Consider the following 20,295-nt stretch of genomic DNA (forward strand, 5'->3'; position numbering starts at 1 on the left):
AGTAAGCCAGTGATTGCTAAGTGAGCATAAATACAGCATCTGATGGAGTCTGTTACTGTTAGCCCTAGCAGGCAAGTCCAATAAAGCTGCAGCGCACAGATAAATTACAACCCTTCTTCGCTACCTGTGGTTGTGTTTTCCATTGATGCAGGGGGCACATGAACTGCAAGACCAGTGCATTTGCTCTCCAAGACAAAGCTGCAGCTTGTAACCTAGAGATTTTTGACTTTATGATTATTTAGAGCAGCTGTTGTTGACTGACAGTAAAATCAAGACCACCGCATTGCCACATACAGTCACAAAGCAGCAGCATCACGCATCCTAACGCTATGCAAACATGGACTTGTGGAGATGCAACAGTCTGTGTCGGAGGGCAAGAAGAGGGGAGGGGGGAATCAAAGTAGGAAACAACCACTTCCAATAGCTGTATAAAACCATACTTAAAAATAGACATTTCCTCCTGATTACTGATCTTCAGAAATAAACATTTTCATGAAGTGATCTCAACCTGAACATAATCCTAATGTCAGATGAGACAGACCAGAGTTACTATTGTGAGCACTCCTTGTCGAGAAATCCTGACTCCCAGAACAGAGAGCATTAAGACTCCATCCTCTGCCATCAATTCTTTGCTTCCCACATTTTAGAGGTTTCTCTGTTTCACAGAGCCCATCCCCAACCTATCTCTGAAAAGGAAGAAGCATCATTCAGCATCTTGTACAAAACTCCTCTTTTTTTTTCTCTAGCCTTACCTTACAAAATAAGAACTGTTAGCTAAGCAAGCTCTTTATCGTGGCTTAACCCCAGAAAGGTGCGAAGCATAAGGAGACTGCATGCCAAGTGTAACCCACATAGCGGACGTGCCAGCTGCGTTGGACTGCGCGATCATAGGCGCGGACTGTGCCAGCGCCAAACGGGGCAGAGGCGGGTGATGGACTGTAAAGGAGGGGCGGGAGGTTTTGTGCTGGAGAGAAGCTAGCTTAATAGACAAAGAAGCATTAGCAGATTGGACAGAAGCAGCAGAAGAGGATGGCAAAAAAGCTTCGCCAGGTGGGATGGATGGCAGGTTCTGCAGAAGCGCAGGCTCGGAGTTAGAAGCAAGTAATGGAGGAGGTGGGGGCAATGAAACGTTAGGAGGGGGCGGTGGAGGGGAATGGAAAACAGATTGCACTGGCGCTCTGTTGAGGTGCTGAGCAGATCTAGTCTCACTAGATGTTACTAAATTAGAGGAAGGGGGTGGGAAGGATGAGGATGAGGTGCTGGCAACAGCCTGCAGAGGGTTTAAGCTTAGCACTGTGCTGCTAGAGACAGCACTGCTGCTGAAACTGGCTCCAAATTGATGAGGAGAGGAGGCAGAAGGCACCGCATGGTTAAAAATACCTGCAAACAGGAGAGAAAAACTCAGCTTCAACAGATGGGCTTTGTACAGTCTCAAGTGACAAGAGAAACAAAACAAAAAAGCAAAAAAAAAAAAAAGAAAAAAGCAAAATTATAATAGTTACAGCCACATACAAAAATATGCAGCATGAGAAGGCAGCAAGCAATGAGAGATAATGGTGCAGGCCAGGAGGTACAAAAGATTTCACTTACCTTTCCTACTGCCAACCTCTAAATGCCACGAGGAAAAATGGTCAGACCCAAGAACTGTCAGTTCTATACCACACGGGTAGACTTTTGATGAGATTACGTGGTCTCTAGAGTTGTTTATCTGAAGACTCAAACTGCTGCTCTTCCCTCCCCACCCTCCTGCTTTCCCACTTACAGGGCAGCAGAGGGGAGATTGTATTTCCAGCAAATCTATGTGCTGAGAGATGTGAGAGTTAGGATTTCCCGACATGGTGCCTGAATGATTATGGACAGGTAAGAAAAACTGCCTTGGACACTTAGTAACGGCAGGTTCAGACTATCTTCTAGTCCTGCCAGCTTGTCTCCAGTTTGGGCCACAGAAGCCAAGCCTGTGCAGAATCCCAGAAGTGCAAGGTGCATATGGCATTGCCCTTCCTGGCAAAGAAATGCTCTTCACGTCCATTCAAGAGCCAGAATGCTACGCAAATTCCCAACACCATCTCCTCTGAAGAGGCACTGATGTTTTGCTCTTCCTGGATCATGCTAAATCCATTCAAGGCCTAATCTCAACCTTTACTCAAGTTGACAAGTTAGAGATCCTTAACTTGGTACCATGACAAGTTAAATCTTTTACCTGCAGGCAGACCTAAGTTGGTTCCAACACAAGCATACATTATGAAATCACAAAGTCTGGGTGGATTCTTTCATTAAGGTGATACAACAAGCTCATCTAGTAGACAAAGCTCACAAGATTTCACTGTGGGGATCTGAACTCATCCTAGCATTTCCGAGAGATAGAGGAGACTGGTTATGTGGGACAGATCTGCTTCACATCCTGCAGAAGTGAAAGGGTTTCACCCCTGGAGAGGCAGTGTCAGACTTTCCTTTAGGCCCTGTCTTATACCAGAGAAAGAGTTCTGCCTACCTCCAACTGCTCCACCTGTAACCCCAGGAGAGAAGTTCCCCATAGTGTGAGAATTAGTCAGTCTGGTTGCAGCTGATGACACGTGGACCAGACTGGCAGCAGCTGGCATTGAATTAAATAAGGACTGCAATACTGAGGAATTTGTCATCGAGTTGAGGTTTGCTTGCAAGGCCATGGGGCCGAGGGGGAACTGCGATCCAGTGGTCAAAGTGTTTAGGAAAGGATGGTGCGTCTGAACAGAAGATGCTGGGTTGCCTGCTGAAGAAACAGCAGTAGAAAGGCTTTTACCATTCAGAAGGCCACCAGATGAAACAGCAGCAGAAATGAAAAGGTTGTGGCCATTTTTAAACTCCACATCTCGGTCCCTTCCTTTGCCGACCTTTCCGTTATGCTGCAAAGAGTTTTTTTCTGAAGAACCCCCAGTACGAATGCTTATTTCGCTGATCTCTTTGCCTTTGACCCCTGACCGATTTAAATCTTCTCCTTTCGTGCCGCTGAGGCCTTCGAGTTGCCTCTTGTTCAAAAAAGGATTCGTTTCCGATACTCCCACATCTTTGCTTCGCTGTGACTGGAAACCCAGGGAGCAGTTGGAAGTCGTCACGTCTGAAGCCTTATGCGGAAGAGAAGCACCATCGATAAAGCTGTGTAAACCAATGTCAGTTGACAGTCCACCATTGTACGTGAATCCGTTAGTGGAGTTTGTACTAGGGCTGAGCCCATCTGCCCCAGACGAGGGCATGGCAATGCTTTTCCTTGTGTGTGCTGTGATCTTGGCGTCGATGGCAAGGCTATCCTCGGAGGACGGCCTGAAGGCAAACAGCGAATTCTGGCTCAGAGATGAAACCGACTGCAAGGGACTATCTGTAGTTTTGGTCAGGTTGATGTCCGATATTGGTGAAAAAGTAGATTTCCATTTACTGCTATTCATGTTCTCGTTGCTTTGTGCTTGTTTCCTCCCAGATAAGCTGCCACCTAGTTTGGAAGAAAATTTATAAGTGTCAAAAAACAGCATTCACTGAATCTGCTCATTAAGAACAGGGTTTTATCTTTCAACACCCACATTTTATCAGTCTGTAATTCTATTTCTGAATCCAAAGGCAGAAATATTTGTGAGGTCACCTAAAAGTCCCTAAAATTTAGTTTAATGCTCTGAAAAAGTTTGAGAATGCTGATGTACTTTTTCCTCAGTCTTTGTACTACAGATCCCTCCCCAAACCCTGAGTTCGTGAAAAAAACGGTCAGATCTTTGGTGACCTGTGACTACAGAAAGAACTGACCCAGAATCTGTAATTATCAGCCACCTGTCTTAATTACAATTATGCAAAGCCCTGGCAGAACTGCACTCTGCTCAGCAGCACAGAAGCACAAAAAAAGCCTGCTTCTGACTAACAACTTCAGTCAGTGGCAGACACCCGTTCCCAAGACCAACCATTACAACAAATAATTAACATTCCTCACACCTACCATTTTCAACAGTCTTCTGTGGAGATTTGCTTTCCAATGATATTGTTGCAATTTTCCTTTCAATTCTAGTGGGAAAATAAAAAGGTTATAGCACTCATTGCAGATCTTTTGTTGCACATTTACCCTCATAATCTATTTTCCTCATGTTCAAGTCTTAACAGTTGACTAGAGCATATAAAGCCAAGTCAGCTAGAAAGCTGTATGTTACACTAAAGGAACTTAAAAGCATAAAAAATCCACCACAAACTTTGAGTAGAAGCTATTACAGAATTTGTGCTCTTTGCCAAGATCAGTGCACGTTCAGAGGACTTCATTGTCGCTGCTCTTTCACAACAAGAAGTAAGCTGTTGCTCACGTTTCTATAGTGGTTACTTTTCCAGCACCTTAAACAAGGAAAAAATTGCACCCACAGGCAAGCAAAGGGTGGCAAGTACTCAATTTTCAGAGCAACACATCAACAGTTTGGGGCAGGAAGTGAAGAATTTTGAATCAAGCTGAAACCAGGAGTGAGGGGGAGACAGATTCTTAAAGATTATACACAGCCTCAGTACTCCTACAAAGCAACATAGCAAAAAGAAACCTTTTCTACACTAGTTCTTTCAGAGGCCAGACTCTGTCAGCCTTGCAAACACCGCAAAAGCAGGTTCCCACATTCAAGTACTACTGCCTAAATACCTTCCCTATTCACAGTTTCAGCCGCGTAAGAGGCTTGGCATAATGGAATCGGTCTCCAAGCAAAGGGAACAAAGAAGGCTTAACACACCTCTCCCAGTTCAGAGCACCGTTACCAGCTCTCAGAGAAATCTCACCCCGAAACCTATGCCTGTGTATTCACCTGCTGCTATTGTGCTCATCTTCAGATCCCTGCTCTTCATCTGATGTTAAAGGAGAGTAATGAACGCCGTTGGTCTGAATGATGGGCTTTTCCTTTTTCAGTACCGGGGGCTGGTCATTGTCCTGGTAAGGAACAGGAGAGTTCTTCAGGGAGTTTTCAGGAGAGGAAATGGCTGTTATTTCTAAAGGCTGGTTAATGTTATTGACCTGGGCAAGAAGGAAAGAAAGCAGTTACAGATGAGAGCATCCCTTTAGAAACAAGACATCTTGTTAAGGATATTAAAAGCAGGCTTAACTTGCCCAGCTTTAGGATATGCCAACAGCTGCTTGTTTAGCACTGCCATTGTTACACACCATCCCTCATTAGAGCCCGGGATGAAAGCTTTAATACAATTTGGAAAGTATCTAATTTTCATTCTTTGATTTCATCTTTAAACATAGAAATGAAGACATGGGATAATCACTTTTTTTCTTCCCCCAAACTACCACTGCAGGATCACATGACACAACTTGTATAGCTGGCTTAATTATGCAAGAATGCCATATGCTTCTGGCACTCTTATGCTATTTAGTCAATCTTAGTTTAAACTATTTTCAAAATATTTAACCTACAGCCTAAAAATCAACTTCATTGCAGAAACAAGGTCTCTGTCATAAGGGAAGAGATTGTTTTTGATTTTTAATGCTCTGACAGCAAAGAACTCTTTGAAGATGTTCTACCTATACAGAAATAGTTCACCAACTTTTCAGCAATTCTCTCGCCTCTCAGAGGAGCCGTTTTCACAAAGGGTCTTCAGGCCAATTCTAGCTACGGGCACTGTAACAGCCTGAGAGTATGCTAAAGAATAGAACAGCTGAAGCTTATTTCTAATTCAAAGAGCTTTCCCAGGCCCTTCTCTCTTGCTAGAGCTCTTCATTTTTGCCCTTACCATGGAGTTGATATTAAGCGGTGAACCTGATGGTTGCGTAAAGAGTCCAGACACAGTAGGTAAGGATTTGCGTTTAGGGGAGACCCCGGAGTTCCCGCTGAGATTCCCAGTAGAGGATCTCTTCCGCCGGCCTCGCTTCTTCCCATCCTGCGCGTGTGCTTGGCCACAGTCCAGCCGAGTGCTCGTGGGCAGAGGACTGTGCTTGTTGGAAGGGGATTGTTTTACATGTCCTGTATTAGGAGAGATTGTAAAGATGATTCTTCTCTTGGCCTCGTTCTCAGGATCTGAAAACGCTGCATCAGACTGAAGATCCCCCTTTGTTCCTTCGGCAAACATCTTCTGAGCATCTGCATATTGCAATACCCCTACCAGGCTCTGGGAGGTGCCATTTAACCTGGGGCTTGTTGAGTGCTGGTGAGCAGGGGAGTTTTGCCCAGAGTTCCTTGACTGCATCATTAGCAAAGGATGTTGTGGAGTGGAACTCCGAGACCCTACTGAGTTAAATAGACTCCCAGAGTCGTCCAGAGCTGCCTGATCAACACTATGGTTAAGATGGGCTGGGCTGTTTGTAAGATTTCCATTGACTGCCACGGAGCCAGAAGAGTAAGAAAAACCTGTTGAAAGGGAAAGTATACATCATTGCTTCTGCTGAGTGATAGTTCACAGTGCTAGATTTCTGGGATGACTGGGAGTGTTTTCAGCTCTACCTGCGTTAGATCAGCCAGCAGCCGTGTACGACACAGGAAACTGCACAGCTGCAGTTGAGAACAGTTGTAAAAGCTGCACTTTTTACACAGTGCAGTTGAGAACGTGGCTCTGTGTGCTGACGGTTTCAGTGAGGGGTTCATGATTTTCACTACTCTTTTGCCAGTTCAGGAAAATTCACGCGTTATATGGAGATATCCTATGCTCTACCTGTTTTTTAAATGGAATTCAAGTCCAAGTTTCTTTTGGGCTATTACACCTTTTGAAATCAGGGCTCCTCTACTCTCAACGCCTTCCTATCGTCAAGGAAATAGACGGCCAAATTCAGTCCGTTTCCTTCCCCAAAGAAGAAGGGACTGTGTCATCTACACAGTCCACCTCCTTCTCAAAATTAAACAAAAGGCTGTGGCTTAGGGAGTCACAGGGGATCTTCAAAGAAACTGTGGCAGAAGAATGCCACGTGGGAGGACGCTTGGAAAGGGAATTAAGTAATTGTCATGGTATATCGTAAGTGGGTTTAGTGCTCTAGTAAGGCCTTGTCTCTGGGCTGTCTAAATGGAAGGGGTAGAAGGGAACATGGTATTGTTCTAAAACAAGGGTTTTTTTAAATACTTCATTGGTTTTATAGAAAACTGCAGCCAAGCCCTTCTTTGCAAAACAGATGCTAGAAACACCACAAGCCCCTCGAGGTGGTAAACATTAAGAACAAATGCACTCTCTGATGAGGGATCAGCTGTAGAATAGCTTCTGTATGCTAGAACCTACTGTTCCTGGTCCACAACATTTCCATATCCTGAATAGCTAAAGGCCACAATTTCAACAGATGAGTGAGTTCAGAAGCAATGTCTGCACTTAAAGGTATCCCTACCCTCTCCCGTTTGAAGTTTCTTCCTACCCAGATACTTGTGCCTTTACAACTGCTCATGAAACACCATTGTGACCTGCATCAAGAAATTAATTTTGCTATTAAAAAAAATTCCACCACCCTGTAAAATAAAACTTTTAAAGCCGGATCATCAGCTCATAGCACAGCTATGCAACACTTCGCTGGTTTCGCACATTGTAAAGATAGGAATCTCTTAATCCACATAGAAGAATTTACAAAAGCAAGTATTTATTTACACTGCAAGGTGCTGCAGTTCAGGTAAAGGCACGTCAAACCAATACTTTATGCCAGAATGCATCCAAGCTGTAGGCACGTACTTTCTCAAAACATCATCATCCATGATTCTTTGGTCTCGTTACAAAACACACATTTATCTAGCATTCTACTGCCTGAATGACCTGACAAGAAGTGCTCGGAAAACTCTGACGCGTGCACTTGGCACTGCTGTCACAAGACAGCGCACCTTCGCGTAGATGAGGCTGTTACCTGAGGTAGCCAAAGCCAGTGGCTTGTTTCCAGCAGCATTGCTTACGCCATTATGAGAACTAGCACCAATCTGCTTTTCAAGTGTCGATGAGTCTCTACTCTGATGAACTGGGCTAGGTGTGCTTCTCTGGGGGGAGAGAAACAGGCATTTTAGTACAGGAAGTATACTCAAAAGCCAACAGTTTAAACAAAATTCACATGCATTAGTAGATCTATCAAGGAAAGCGGCTCTACTTCCTAAGTGTCCTAGATTTTGCTTGTTTTGAGAAAAACATAGATCAGCATGTTATGGGACAAAAATAAATACCATGATTAATTTTACTGCGATAGTATCTAGCACACAACAGATACCATGCAGATAGAGGGAGAACAGGCTCATCGTCCCAGAAAGTTTAGACTCAGGACAGCACTGCAATCAGAGAGCGAATGCCTCAGTCCACTGTTTCACAGGCAGCCGGAAAGGAAACAAATGGTTGTATCATATCCCCAAGCCCGTGCACACAAAGTTCCCCAAAACAACCCCAAACTGAACAAGAAATGCATTAGGCTATATTCTCTGGTACACTATTTGAGGGTACGATCAACAAGCGGTGCTTTCCTAAAGCAATTGTGAAACGGTACCCTGAATAAACAATGTGTTGAAGTGAGAGATGCCATCCATAGCTAAGATTCTCTCTCTCTGAGGACATAAGATTTCTGCTTGGAGCTGGGCAGACTGTAATTCTGCTACAACTAAAAGTCTACAGCTGGAAAAAGATGATGGATTTAATACTATGAAACAACTCCAGCTTTCCAAATATGGGATTGTAAGGCAGGCATTTGTGGATGGATTCTAAATTCACAGCTCTCATGTGAAAGCAGCAAATGCTTCTCAGTTCTCTACTCTAACACTTCTGTGACAAACATCAGTGAGAAGCTGGACCAGGCTTTTCTAAACTCCTCTGCCACTGAGAGTAGCAGACACTTATCAGGCTTTCAAAAAGAGATAGCCCCAAAAGTTCTCTAGTTGCTCTCTGCTGCTACAGAGCAGTCACTCGCACATTAGGTATTACAGCCTCAAGGCGCTATTCAAGTTCATCCTACACACGTATGTGATAAAGATAGACAATTTTGAGATGACCAAACTGAGGCAGAAGAATTTGTCTCCCAGGATCATGCAAGAAGGCAGGGGCTAAGAACAAACTGACATGTGTGATTCTCTACTTTCACTGCCACAAACTCTCAGACTCTGCACCTTTTCCACCCAGCCAGACATCTAAGACTAGGATCTCTTGAGGCATGTACTTTACTTTCCTTCCTGGCTGAAATATCACCACCCCACAGACACATGAGAGGAAAAAAAAAATCTACAGAATGACTAAGAGCCAAGAGGATGCATCCCAACAGCAGCCTCCCCCGAAGCATTAGACATTCAAGATTAGCAGCCCACTAAGGATTCCGGTGCACAGCACCCCATTAACTGCCCAGTGTGATTTTAGTTAGGGATGGAAAGTGTTGACAATCCCTTACTCACCACCTTCTCAACACGGCTAGGTAGGACTACGCTGGCCAGAGGGATACTAACAGGGAGTTTATTGGGCTGCACTGTGCTGAGAGGAATACTGATAGGTAGGCTGGTGATAGTTTCTCCATTACTCACAGAGGTTCTCTCTCTCAAAACCTATAAATGCAAAAGAGAAAGTAATGTTCTTAACTGCATGCTATTACTGAAAAGACTCTCTGAACTAATGGTAACCTGCTCATTTATTTTTGTGACACACACTTTTTTTTTTTTTTAAATAATTACACGATTAAGGGTGATGACTATATAGCAAAGACAGGGCATGCATGGAGCAGCTTCGTTACCAACACCAGTCTACTGGGACAGCAATATCCAACAGCATAGAAATATGTAAATTAAAGCCACTGCCGGCCCCAAGCATAAGCAAAAGGATGCCTTAGGCAAGCTCATTTTCTATTGTCTTTGTTAGAGCTCTGCAAAAAGCACTCATCTGACAGAATTCATATCTTGAGGTCCTCTGTACACAGAATATGTAGCCAGAAATATTTCCATGGTAGCCTCCTATTGGAGGGCACCTGCTTGCTCTGAAATGAGCACCAATATGATTCATGGCTGGACCAATTACGTGGGCAATTTTTTGTTATTTTATTTTTTTAACTATGAAAGAGTCCGCTTTTCAAGTTCAAGTAGACACGCACCCGGTCAAAAAGAAGTCCTACTGCATTACTGGCACAGTTCATATGCAGACCAGTAACTCAGAGGTAAGCATGTCTTTCATGAGCACGGTACTCTCTTCGTCTAGCCAGCTCCTTTTTATTGTATTGCACCTACTGTATTTTCTGTTACTTTCCATGCCAAGCTGACCACAGAAAGGAGCATGCCTGCATTCCCTAGTTTGGCCAGCGTTTTCTTTGTTCTACCAGGTGTAACATCTCTGCCCTTGAGCACAAGCAGATCTTACCTTCTCGCCTGCAATTGGTAAGGCCGCCGGGGAAGAGGGCCGAGTTTCCTGAGGACTCAGCTTTATGCCATTTGAAATACCAGGGCTTGGATATGTAAGGCCATTCTCTTTGACATGGTCAGCTCTGGAACAGAGATGTACGATCGTTAGAATACAAAAGCTAATGACTTCTCTTTTGCAAGGAATTCCTGTACCAAACTCAAGGCACTGTACCACCTTATTTACCCAATCAGCTGGCACTGCTGGTTTTCTTGACAAAACTTTCAAAAGCATATAAAACTCCGCTTTTAAAAATATTTTTCCACAATCCAAATAAACCACTGTTATTAAAACAAGCAATAGTATTACCCCTCCTTTCCCATCCTAGGAAATGATCGCTCTCACCTCTGTATCTCATTAGTTGTTGCTTTTCCGTTTACTGCATGGTCTTGATTCAAGTGTCTCCTTAGTGCTATTTTAGCTGGGGAAAACCTGGTATAATCAGGTAAGGACAAGCTTGTCATCTTGTCTGCCTTCTGTCTGCTGCTGTGGTTTGGGGTACACGGAACTATTTCTTGGTCCAGGTGAGAGGTCGTGTACTGAGGGGTGTTCTGCTTCGAAGAGGGCCTGCTAAAGGTGTTATGAATTTCATAGGGAGTAGCATGGCCATTCATGGACAGTTCAGGGCTCATGCCATTGATGTGGGGCATAGGAAACTTAGAGCATTCAAGTTCCAGTTGGAACCTGCCGTGATCAGCCTCAGGATCACGGCTCAAATGGTTTTTATTGCGTAGCTGTACTGACAGTGACTCATCAGACGGCGTGTACGACTTCAGCTGCATGAGCTCCTGCTGTCTTTGACTTTTCTCAAGTTCCACAATGCTGATCTTTAAAAGAAGAAGAGAACAATTATTAAAGACCGTACTGAACAATTCTATCACATTATGGAGTTTTGCTTTGATATGCTTCTCAGGAAATTGGCCTCATTTCTGGGAACAATGCAGAACAATTGACCTACAATTTGAGAAACAAATTTCAACATGCTGCTCTGAGCTTGAGACCAAAAGGCACAGGTAAGGGGAATGGCTCAGAGACTCTTAGAAAGCACCTTTCAGATCCTGAAAGCAAACATAAGATATCTCCAACGTATATAGAGAGTATGGAGTAATTAAATTCTGCCAGTCACTGAAGGAAGCAGTCACTCCACGTCAAGGCATTCAGCAAAAGGCTGATTAGCTCTAGTGCTAATCTCACAGGGAAAGCAAAGTTCTTCAGTCACAGGAGTTTAATTTCTTTTCACTATGGTAAGTGACATTCTGTGGGAACTGATTCCTGAATCGAGACATCAGAGCACACATGCAAACAAGCAGGACCTTTCTTTTCACCAGGTCATGCTTTTTAGTTATATTTAATGATAAACCATGATTCCTTCTTCCACAGCATTACCAAGGGAATCAGGTCATAGAATCTACTTTAAAGGTTATCCACACCTTCCTTCAAGTTTACTAAAACCCTCTAATAAAAAGATTAATCTTGGGGGGAGGGGAGAAGAACAACCATCTAGCTTATCCTTTAACATCATATTTAGTTAAATACCTTTAACTGGCCCATTGCCCAAGAGCTACCCCAAGTTGGCGACTCTAGATTTGTTTCTTGCTCTCTACCTGCAATTCCAAACAGTGCTTTTGTTTCTCAGAAATCTGATTCTTCAACGCCTGCTTCTCTTTCAACAAGTTCTCCAGTGACAATGTTGACCAATCCAACTTCAGTTCTTCACACCGTGCCTTAAGCTGCGAAGACACAGGATAAACAGATGAAAAGACAACTTTCACCACTTCGCACCACCCAGGGTGCAAGCTGAAAGCCATGCACCTTTCAACTGGACATATACAAGAAGCTTCTTAGCCCATTGAAAACTCCTCTCAGCTTAAGCCAAAGGCCACCAAAATGGTCCTGTAGTCCTCACATAATGTGACAGGAGGTGGCCTGGTTCTTTCTAAAAATAGTGTTGTCACCCAGACTCCATCACCACTTCCACATCCAGATTTCCCCCGCACCTACCTTAACAGTTTGAGTTACCAAGATGAACACCACAAGATTTATGGCTACCACAAAGCAAGCACTGTACAAACTTCTTGGCCAGCGAGATCCAGATTCAGTGACAAGTGCATATACAGCTGCACAGCTGTTTACGGGACACAGCTGAGGCCAGAGCCAGCTGTCACCTCAGCATTTGGTTAGAGGTAAATAAAGGTCACCAAGAAAAAGAACCACCTGCATTCTTTCCTCCATCATTCTTCTCTGTTACAGAGGAGCTACAGCAGCCGGATGGTTTTTCATTCGTTAAGGTACTTGGAAGAAAGGGCAGCCCTCGGCTCATGACCTGTCCTCCTTACATAAATGGGAGCATCACCCTGCTACTCAGACACAAGCATTGTACACACCAGCTGTAAGCTCTGGTTCCTGAGTTCACTGTTATCCTTCTCCAGCTGTTTCGTCTGTTCTTTCAGTTGCTGATTGTGAGCAGAGATTTCCTTCTGAGCCTGAATCAGGTCATTGTATGTCAGAGCTTTAACTCCCAACTACAAGATGAAGGGTGAGAAGGAAAGAGATCATTCAATAAGGGTCTGACACCCTAATTGCAGACGACTGTCATTCAAAAGTGACACTGAGGAGATCCACCAAACTTATGCAGCTCACAGGAAGTCCCCCAGTATTCTCCAAGGCACTTTGTCATTGCTAGGAGATAACAAGGAAGGACAAAAGTACCTCACTTGGAGCTGCTGTTCCAGCAATTCAACTTTAAAACTGGCATTTAGTTTCTTGCCAGCCAAAAGAACACTATTTTTATAGAGAGCCACCACATTTCCTTCTGCGTTTCTGAACTTGCATTAGCAACACAGAGTTTGTTCAATCAGCAGGGGATGCATCCTCTACTAAAATACCACAGTGTCCGTGGTCTGTCACCCCCTTCCCTTGGATACAGAGTGGCACACAATTTCAACAATGAAGATAAAATCTAACCAAAGAGTGACACAGATTCCACATTATTTAGCATGATCTGCTGCAAAGTGGAGGCTGAAGACCTGAGACTACTCTGGTCTTACTTATTTTTATCGCAACTGTTTGCATGCAGATGACTAACAAGCATCCACTTCCACCAGATCAGGGCTACCTCATCAAGTTTCTGCTGAAAAAGACGTTTGATTTCCTCTTTCTGTGCCTGGCAGTGGGTGAATAACTGCTGTGCTGTCCCCAGTAGCTGAGCATTCTTTTCCTGGAAGAGGGAAGAGTGAGAAAATACACTTTTAGCACCAACTGCAGCACGATCCATCTTAGGAAGATGTTTACACCTAGTTTGCATAGCAAGTTGGGAAGGAATCTGAACTCAGAGGGGAGATGTATGAACTATTCCAGCTCTGTCTCAGACTTCTGTGAGCATGTGTTTGTTAGTGTTGAACACTTGGTGAAGTTAAGTAAGCTGAAAAGAGCTGTTAAGTAGTTTTTTCTGCTATATGGTAAAATATAATCAGGACAGCCTTAAAAATTCATTTTTATCCTCCTAGTGCATTGTAAAGAAATAGTAATAATCACATCCTACAGAGCAGAAATGGAACTGGAAAAGATTATCTGTATGAAATCTGTTACTAAACTGGGAACAGAATCTAAATCTCCAGAGTCCCAGTTCAGAGTTTTCCTACACAATACTCATGGAAGACACACAGTAAATGAAAATACGCTGTGGGGGAGGTAGGAGGAAAGTCATAAATAAGCCAAACCACTTCTACTTCTAATGCCAAAATTACTTCAGGGGACCACCCGACCCTTCCACTCGCAGAACATTTCCTGCCCATAACATTCCTTAACTAGATACTTGCTTACTCATTTCATGGTCATGCACTATGTGAGCAGCAAAGGGCAAGGATAGGACTGACTAAAGAGTCTCATTTATTCAGTTCCCAATTGAAAGATGAGTGCAGCAAGAGCAGGCTCTAGAGATTACACTATTCTCCAGCTTTTGCTGCTGAGGCCAAATAGGAATTGTGCAGAAACTGAGCCATCGCTCCAGAAAAAAGTGGAGGACAAGGGCGAAAAGCACCTTGATCTTCCAAGCAATCCATGTGTGAAGCAAAGCAGCAGTGCTGGCAAGTTCCGCACGTGCGAGAAAACACAGGACCTGGCATACAGCTCCTGCTGCCTCTCACGCCAATGACTTGGGAAAACAGTTGAGTCACTGCAATGCTAAACGGACTGCCATAGGTGATGCTGAAAAAAATCACTTACGCTTTCAACATCAGTCATTTCATTCAGCCTTTACAAGGAGTGGAGGAGCTGACAGCTCCATCTAAGGGTAATCTGGTGAACTAGCAGCTCACAGCATCTTGTTTATTTTAAAATCGTATTACAGAAATGTTTTTCTTGTACTTGAAACCTTCATGTAAAAGGGATTTATTAAATAGAAAATACAACAGCACCTCATCCAGCAAAGTTCTGCTTCTGCTTTTGTGAAGTTTAACTTGCCATGCTTTCAGTGTAACACTCCATTAAAAAAAAGTTTTCATACTGAATTCCTCATTTTAATGTCTTAAAGTATGAAACAGCTGTCAGACACCAACACGAAGTGATTACTTTTCCACACTCTCAATTTATACTTTCAGTGTACACCACAATATTTGCACGCTATCATTTCCCATGCTATTTTCTGTGCAAGGAGATAAATTAACTTTATGCTGACTTTCCTGACAAGTACAGAACAAGCAGAAAAATATGCTGCTTAAGGAAAAAGTTGAAAATTCAAAGTGCTGTCTGACTGTGAAAACAAATGGAAACAACCATAGAAAAAAGGTTTGCACGAACACCACATCAGCATCAACCAATACTCAGTAACAAATGGGGTGGCACAAGTTAGCCTCTCTCATCTGGAAAAAGAGTTCCCATTGCGGAAAACCCCATAAAACAATGCTACAGCTTCATGCTGACACTTTCACAAAGGCCACAGAGCAAAGGAAACCTTCCACGGGGGCTACCAAAAGCTAGAATTGGCCAGAAGTTAAAGATTATTGTTGAGCTCTGTGGGGAAAGCTTCCTCCATAGAAGTAGCAAGCACAGTCTCTCTCATAGGACTAATTTATAAAGCAATTAAATTATTCATTAATTGAGGTAAAGCAATACAAGAAGAAAAGGTGTTTAGCCAGTAAATCTCCTCCCTCTGCTGGGGAGATGGCTCCATAGCAGAGAAAAATGCCACACTTCACAGCTGCAGGGTTTTCTTCGCCTTTCCATGTATTTGAACCCACGACTTGGTAAATTTACACTTTGCCCACCAGTGTAATCTTAACACGTTAAGATTATCAACACTAAGGATGCTTCATTAAGTCTCTTGAGTCAGTAATGACAGTTTGGATTTTTTAATTCCATACTTCAATTTGTTACAAGTTTAATGAGGCATCCTGATGCTAGAGTACTCAATTCATTTAGGCTTTCCTACAGTGGGAAAAGAATAGGATGTCAAAAACCAGAAAATTCAGCTCCAAGGAATTAATATCTGTGTGTTTTTCAAGATAGCCCTCATTCAAAGTTGCTACAATCTTTAGCTAGATTAAGCACAATTTAATTATCTAAGAGCAGTTTGACTAGCAGCTCGCAGGACGCATCCATGCAGGGAAGCCCCTTTAAGTGGAGGGCAGGAATGTGTTCAGGCAGCGCATACTGCTGGAGAGGCTGACCACCACCTCTTGCTCCTGTGACCCATGAGACACTTAGAGAAGAAAAGCAGCTGCCAATCCCAAATGGGAGAAAAGGACGGGGTTCAATACACCGGCTTCCTGCACAGATGTACACAGCTTCATTTCAAAATAGAGGAAAAACACAGAAATATTGATGTAAGTCTCATTAGGTGGAGGGGCATCACAGGGAAGAGGGGAGGTGCATCTCTCCCAGTTTGCAGATGGGAAATTTAAGCACACAAAGACTGACCGAGTTAGCAATAAAATCCCCAGGTACAGTCATTCACCCTAAGCATTACTCTGGTGGTCTTTATAATTGGCCTGGTGCAACACTGATGTTAAGTGTACACAATTCTGATCGCCAGCATTTTTTCCCCCACGTCTAAGGTATCTGGTAGTCCGACAATTTTGTTCAGAAATGTTAAAAATGAGACCTACCTTTTCCTGCTCCAGTAACTGTTGCAGACTTGCTTTATACTGAGGAGTTTTCATGTATGCCATGAACTGCATGTACTGGATCTTAAAAGAGTCTGCAAAATAAATAAGGAGATGATATATTTCAAGTGAGAGAAAGTGCAATGCTCCTATTTACCCTGTTACCAATGCTCCTATTTGCTCCCTTGACACCTCTCCCCCTTTGCGCTCTCTTACTTTTTATTTGGACTGTAAGTCAGACCAAGCCATTAAAGATCAATTTAGAACATGCTGAAAATCCATGTTCTGATGCAAGCTGAACTCTCGGATCCATTAGCTACTTATAATAGGTACCCCAATGGAAGTCATGACAATGCATTCAAAAATGCAGAGGAAGATGATGGGTGCTAATGGTGTGTTTGCATGATGAAAGAGGAGTTGAACAGCTTTTAATGCACTGCAAGTAGAAATAATAAAAGAGATTAGCTGTAACAGCCAAAACCAGCCCTGAGCTCAGAGCACTCATTCCCCCAGCATCAAGACACGGCTTGCTGTACTCCTCCTACCTCCATACAGACAGATGACAAGCTCTACACCCACATTTACTCTATCCTCCAAGGAGCACTTGCTTCTCATTGTCCTTCTATCTCCAGTCTCCTATTATGCAATGAACCTTCCTTCTCCCCAGCCCTCACCACTGGGACCCTTTCATCATAAAGCCAACCACATGATTAAGTCCAGTCTGCTGCAAACACAGGCAGCCAAAACATGTAATAGATGGTATACAGAGTTTTGCAGCAAGGTTTACTCCAAACAAGTGTCATTCTTCCCACTCCCCCCCACCACCCCAACATGAAACGTCCCTCTAACTCACTCTTTTTCTCCCTCTTTCTCTACAGTAAGAAATCAGTCATAACTGTAAGACACCACAGCAAGAGAGCAGGAGTTAAGGACATCACAGATGCCCTTGGTCTCTACATAGACAGGAACATTACATCAGATTCCCAGATGATCCTCAACTGGCTCATGTCCAATGCCAAAGCCCAGAAACAGTGTCGGGGGGAGGAACCAGAAGACCCAAAAAACCACCCTCCAAGTTTTTCCTTAAATCACCTCTTGCACGTGGAGCAACCACACCACCTTTGTGACCTCAAAAACTCAGCATCTCATTTTACTTTGCTCTAAGTCTGCAGATAAAATGAAGTCGTGTTCTCCAAGATTGTATCATTTAAGAATAAGAGAATGGTTTCATTTAAAATAAAGTTATTTCTGACTAGCCATTTCCATTTAAAGTTATTTTGGATTCCTGCTAAACCCAAGCTTATTTCCTTTTGTGCCAAATGTTTGCATGATGAAAGAGGAGTTGAACAGCTTTTAATGCACTGCAAGTAGAAATAATAAAAGAGATTAGCTGTAACAGCCAAAACCAGCCCTGAGCTCAGAGCACTCATTCCCCCAGCATCAAGACACGGCTTGCTGTACTCCTCCTACCTCCATACAGACAGATGACAAGCTCTACACCCACATTTACTCTATCCTCCAAGGAGCACTTGCTTCTCATTGTCCTTCTATCTCCAGTCTCCTATTACGCAATGAACCTTCCTTCTCCCCAGCCCTCACCACTGGGACCCTTTCATCATAAAGCCAACCACATGATTAAGTCCAGTCTGCTGCAAACACAGGCAGCCAAAACATGTAATAGATGGTATACAGAGTTTTGCAGCAAGGTTTACTCCAAACAAGTGTCATTCTTCCCACTCCCCCCCACCACCCCAACATGAAACGTCCCTCTAACTCACTCTTTTTCTCCCTCTTTCTCTACAGTAAGAAATCAGTCATAACTGTAAGACACCACAGCAAGAGAGCGGGAGTTAAGGACATCACAGATGCCCTTGGTCTCTACATAGACAGGAACATTACATCAGATTCCCAGATGATCCTCAACTGGCTCATGTCCAATGCCAAAGCCCAGAAACAGTGTCGGGGGGAGGAACCAGAAGACCCAAAAAACCACCCTCCAAGTTTTTCCTTAAATCACCTCTTGCACGTGGAGCAACCACACCACCTTTGTGACCTCAAAAACTCAGCATCTCATTTTACTTTGCTCTAAGTCTGCAGATAAAATGAAGTCGTGTTCTCCAAGATTGTATCATTTAAGAATAAGAGAATGGTTTCATTTAAAATAAAGTTATTTCTGACTAGCCATTTCCATTTAAAGTTATTTTGGATTCCTGCTAAACCCAAGCTTATTTCCTTTTGTGCCAAACGAGAGCTGAAACAATGTCAAAAACCAAACGCAGACCAAGACATCAACTTCAGCAGCAAGCAAGAGAAGAGACCTCATGGTGATGCCAACAGAAGTGGGGCACGGGGGGAAGATGGGGGAGAAGCTATCCCCCTCTCCTGTTCAACATACAGCTTTCCAGAGTGGCTGTCTATTAGTAGCCCTTTGATTTACCATATGTCCTACTTTGAGGTTTCTGAGGTTCCCATGACAAGCACAGTGACAACATTACAGTCGTACCTAGCAGCTTCTGTAGTGCAGGTGGGGTAGGTGTCACCAGTAGCTGGTTAGATGAATGCCGTTGCACTTTAGGAGGTAGTTGGTAATATGGACTATGAGGTGACTTGTATGCATCTGAAGAGAGAAACAAAGATAACCTTTCAGATTACGAAAGTCAGTTTCTGGCAAGTACTTTACCATTAGATAGCACGTCATTCACAATGCAAGATCCAGTAACTTAGCTAGATCAACACGCTGCAACAAATTGTTTGGAAAGACATCTACAATTTATCCTTAGAACAGCAGCAGCAGCGACAAGCTATCAGCCACAGCTCAGCTCCAGCTTCTGGCCAAGCACCTACAGACAGATTCAATCACCTTCTTCTCACAGAGGCACACCCCCATCTCAAGGGGAACTTTGCTTTGGTGGCAAGGGAGAAGTTACGACACAAAACCAAACTAAACCTAGCAATAAAGGAAGAATGACCTCCAAGCATGCATTCAGAGCCTCAGATACTTATCTACACTCATGTGGCAAGGGGAGGCTTCTTCCTGCCAGCCTTGAACTCACCCTGAGGAGAGGATGAAGATGTCTGTGAAACAGTTTGAGCATGCAGAAGTTCTAGTGCAGTTTGGTTCTTCTTGGTCTTGCGCTCTGTATTTGCAGCATTCATTTTCTTGGGACGTCCTCGTTTCCTGCCTGCCATTTTCCTTCCTTTTTTACTTAGCTTTTTCTTCCGTGCTTTGGAGGGAGATGGCTTTTTAACAGAATTTGCCCCAGCCTTTTCTTCTTCAGCACCAGAATCCTAAGAGATTTTTAAAAGCCAAAAGCCCTTTACTCATTTCTACCTATATATGCAGCATTCCTTTTAAGCAAGCATTAATAACTTTGTTTAATAATTTTGTGAAAGAAAACTGATGCATTGTACTTAAATAGTTTGCCAGTGAAGTAGACCTGCTTGGGATAAGAGCTGTCCCCCAACATCCAAGGAGTTGTGCTCATTCTCTTCTGGACTTACTCATTACAGAAAAGGAAATCTGTAACTGTTGTCTAAGAAAAGCTGATTATTCACCCTGTATTGACTGTATTCTTCAACTAAATTTCATTAAAAAGTCAAAGTACATTCAATATTATATTTTTGTGCATGAACAGTCACTGCATTCTAACAGGATTATGCAACGGAATGAGAAAAGAAATGAGTCTTTGCAAAAGAGACTCAGCACACTTTGAACTCCATTCAATGGGTTATGACTCAGGGAAAGATCTGCAAGCTGGTGCTGAAGGTAAGCAAGGGTGGACAACCTACTCTTCTATTCATCTTGCAGTACCTTTTTTCCAGAATTAGTGGTGCAATTCCCAAGTGCAGCTTTTAAGTCACTCCATCATATTTTTGTCCATAGCAACAGCTATACCAG

The 20,295-nt window shown here is 43.3% G+C and overlaps 1 protein-coding gene across 1 annotated transcript in view; it reads right to left on the minus strand.

The window, feature by feature from the left end:
• Window positions 1–20,295, minus strand: part of DOT1L (DOT1-like histone H3K79 methyltransferase) — a 54,709-nt gene that overhangs the window by 1,616 nt on the left and 32,798 nt on the right. Inside the window, exons 14-27 of the mRNA XM_009329086.1 lie at window positions 19,451–19,685; window positions 18,901–19,014; window positions 16,401–16,492; window positions 13,412–13,513; window positions 12,681–12,818; window positions 11,901–12,026; window positions 10,642–11,123; window positions 10,258–10,381; window positions 9,309–9,455; window positions 7,796–7,922; window positions 5,719–6,332; window positions 4,791–4,996; window positions 3,956–4,020; window positions 2,492–3,463 (exon numbers count right to left, since the gene is read on the minus strand). Coding sequence (XP_009327361.1) covers window positions 2,492–3,463; window positions 3,956–4,020; window positions 4,791–4,996; window positions 5,719–6,332; window positions 7,796–7,922; window positions 9,309–9,455; window positions 10,258–10,381; window positions 10,642–11,123; window positions 11,901–12,026; window positions 12,681–12,818; window positions 13,412–13,513; window positions 16,401–16,492; window positions 18,901–19,014; window positions 19,451–19,685 — 3,544 coding nt within the window. The remainder of the gene's footprint in view (window positions 1–2,491; window positions 3,464–3,955; window positions 4,021–4,790; window positions 4,997–5,718; window positions 6,333–7,795; window positions 7,923–9,308; window positions 9,456–10,257; window positions 10,382–10,641; window positions 11,124–11,900; window positions 12,027–12,680; window positions 12,819–13,411; window positions 13,514–16,400; window positions 16,493–18,900; window positions 19,015–19,450; window positions 19,686–20,295) is intronic.

The sequence above is a fragment of the Pygoscelis adeliae genome, unplaced genomic scaffold (assembly GCF_000699105.1).
Source record: "Pygoscelis adeliae isolate BGI_AS28 unplaced genomic scaffold, ASM69910v1 Scaffold537, whole genome shotgun sequence".
Classification (NCBI taxonomy): Eukaryota; Metazoa; Chordata; class Aves; order Sphenisciformes; family Spheniscidae; genus Pygoscelis; species Pygoscelis adeliae.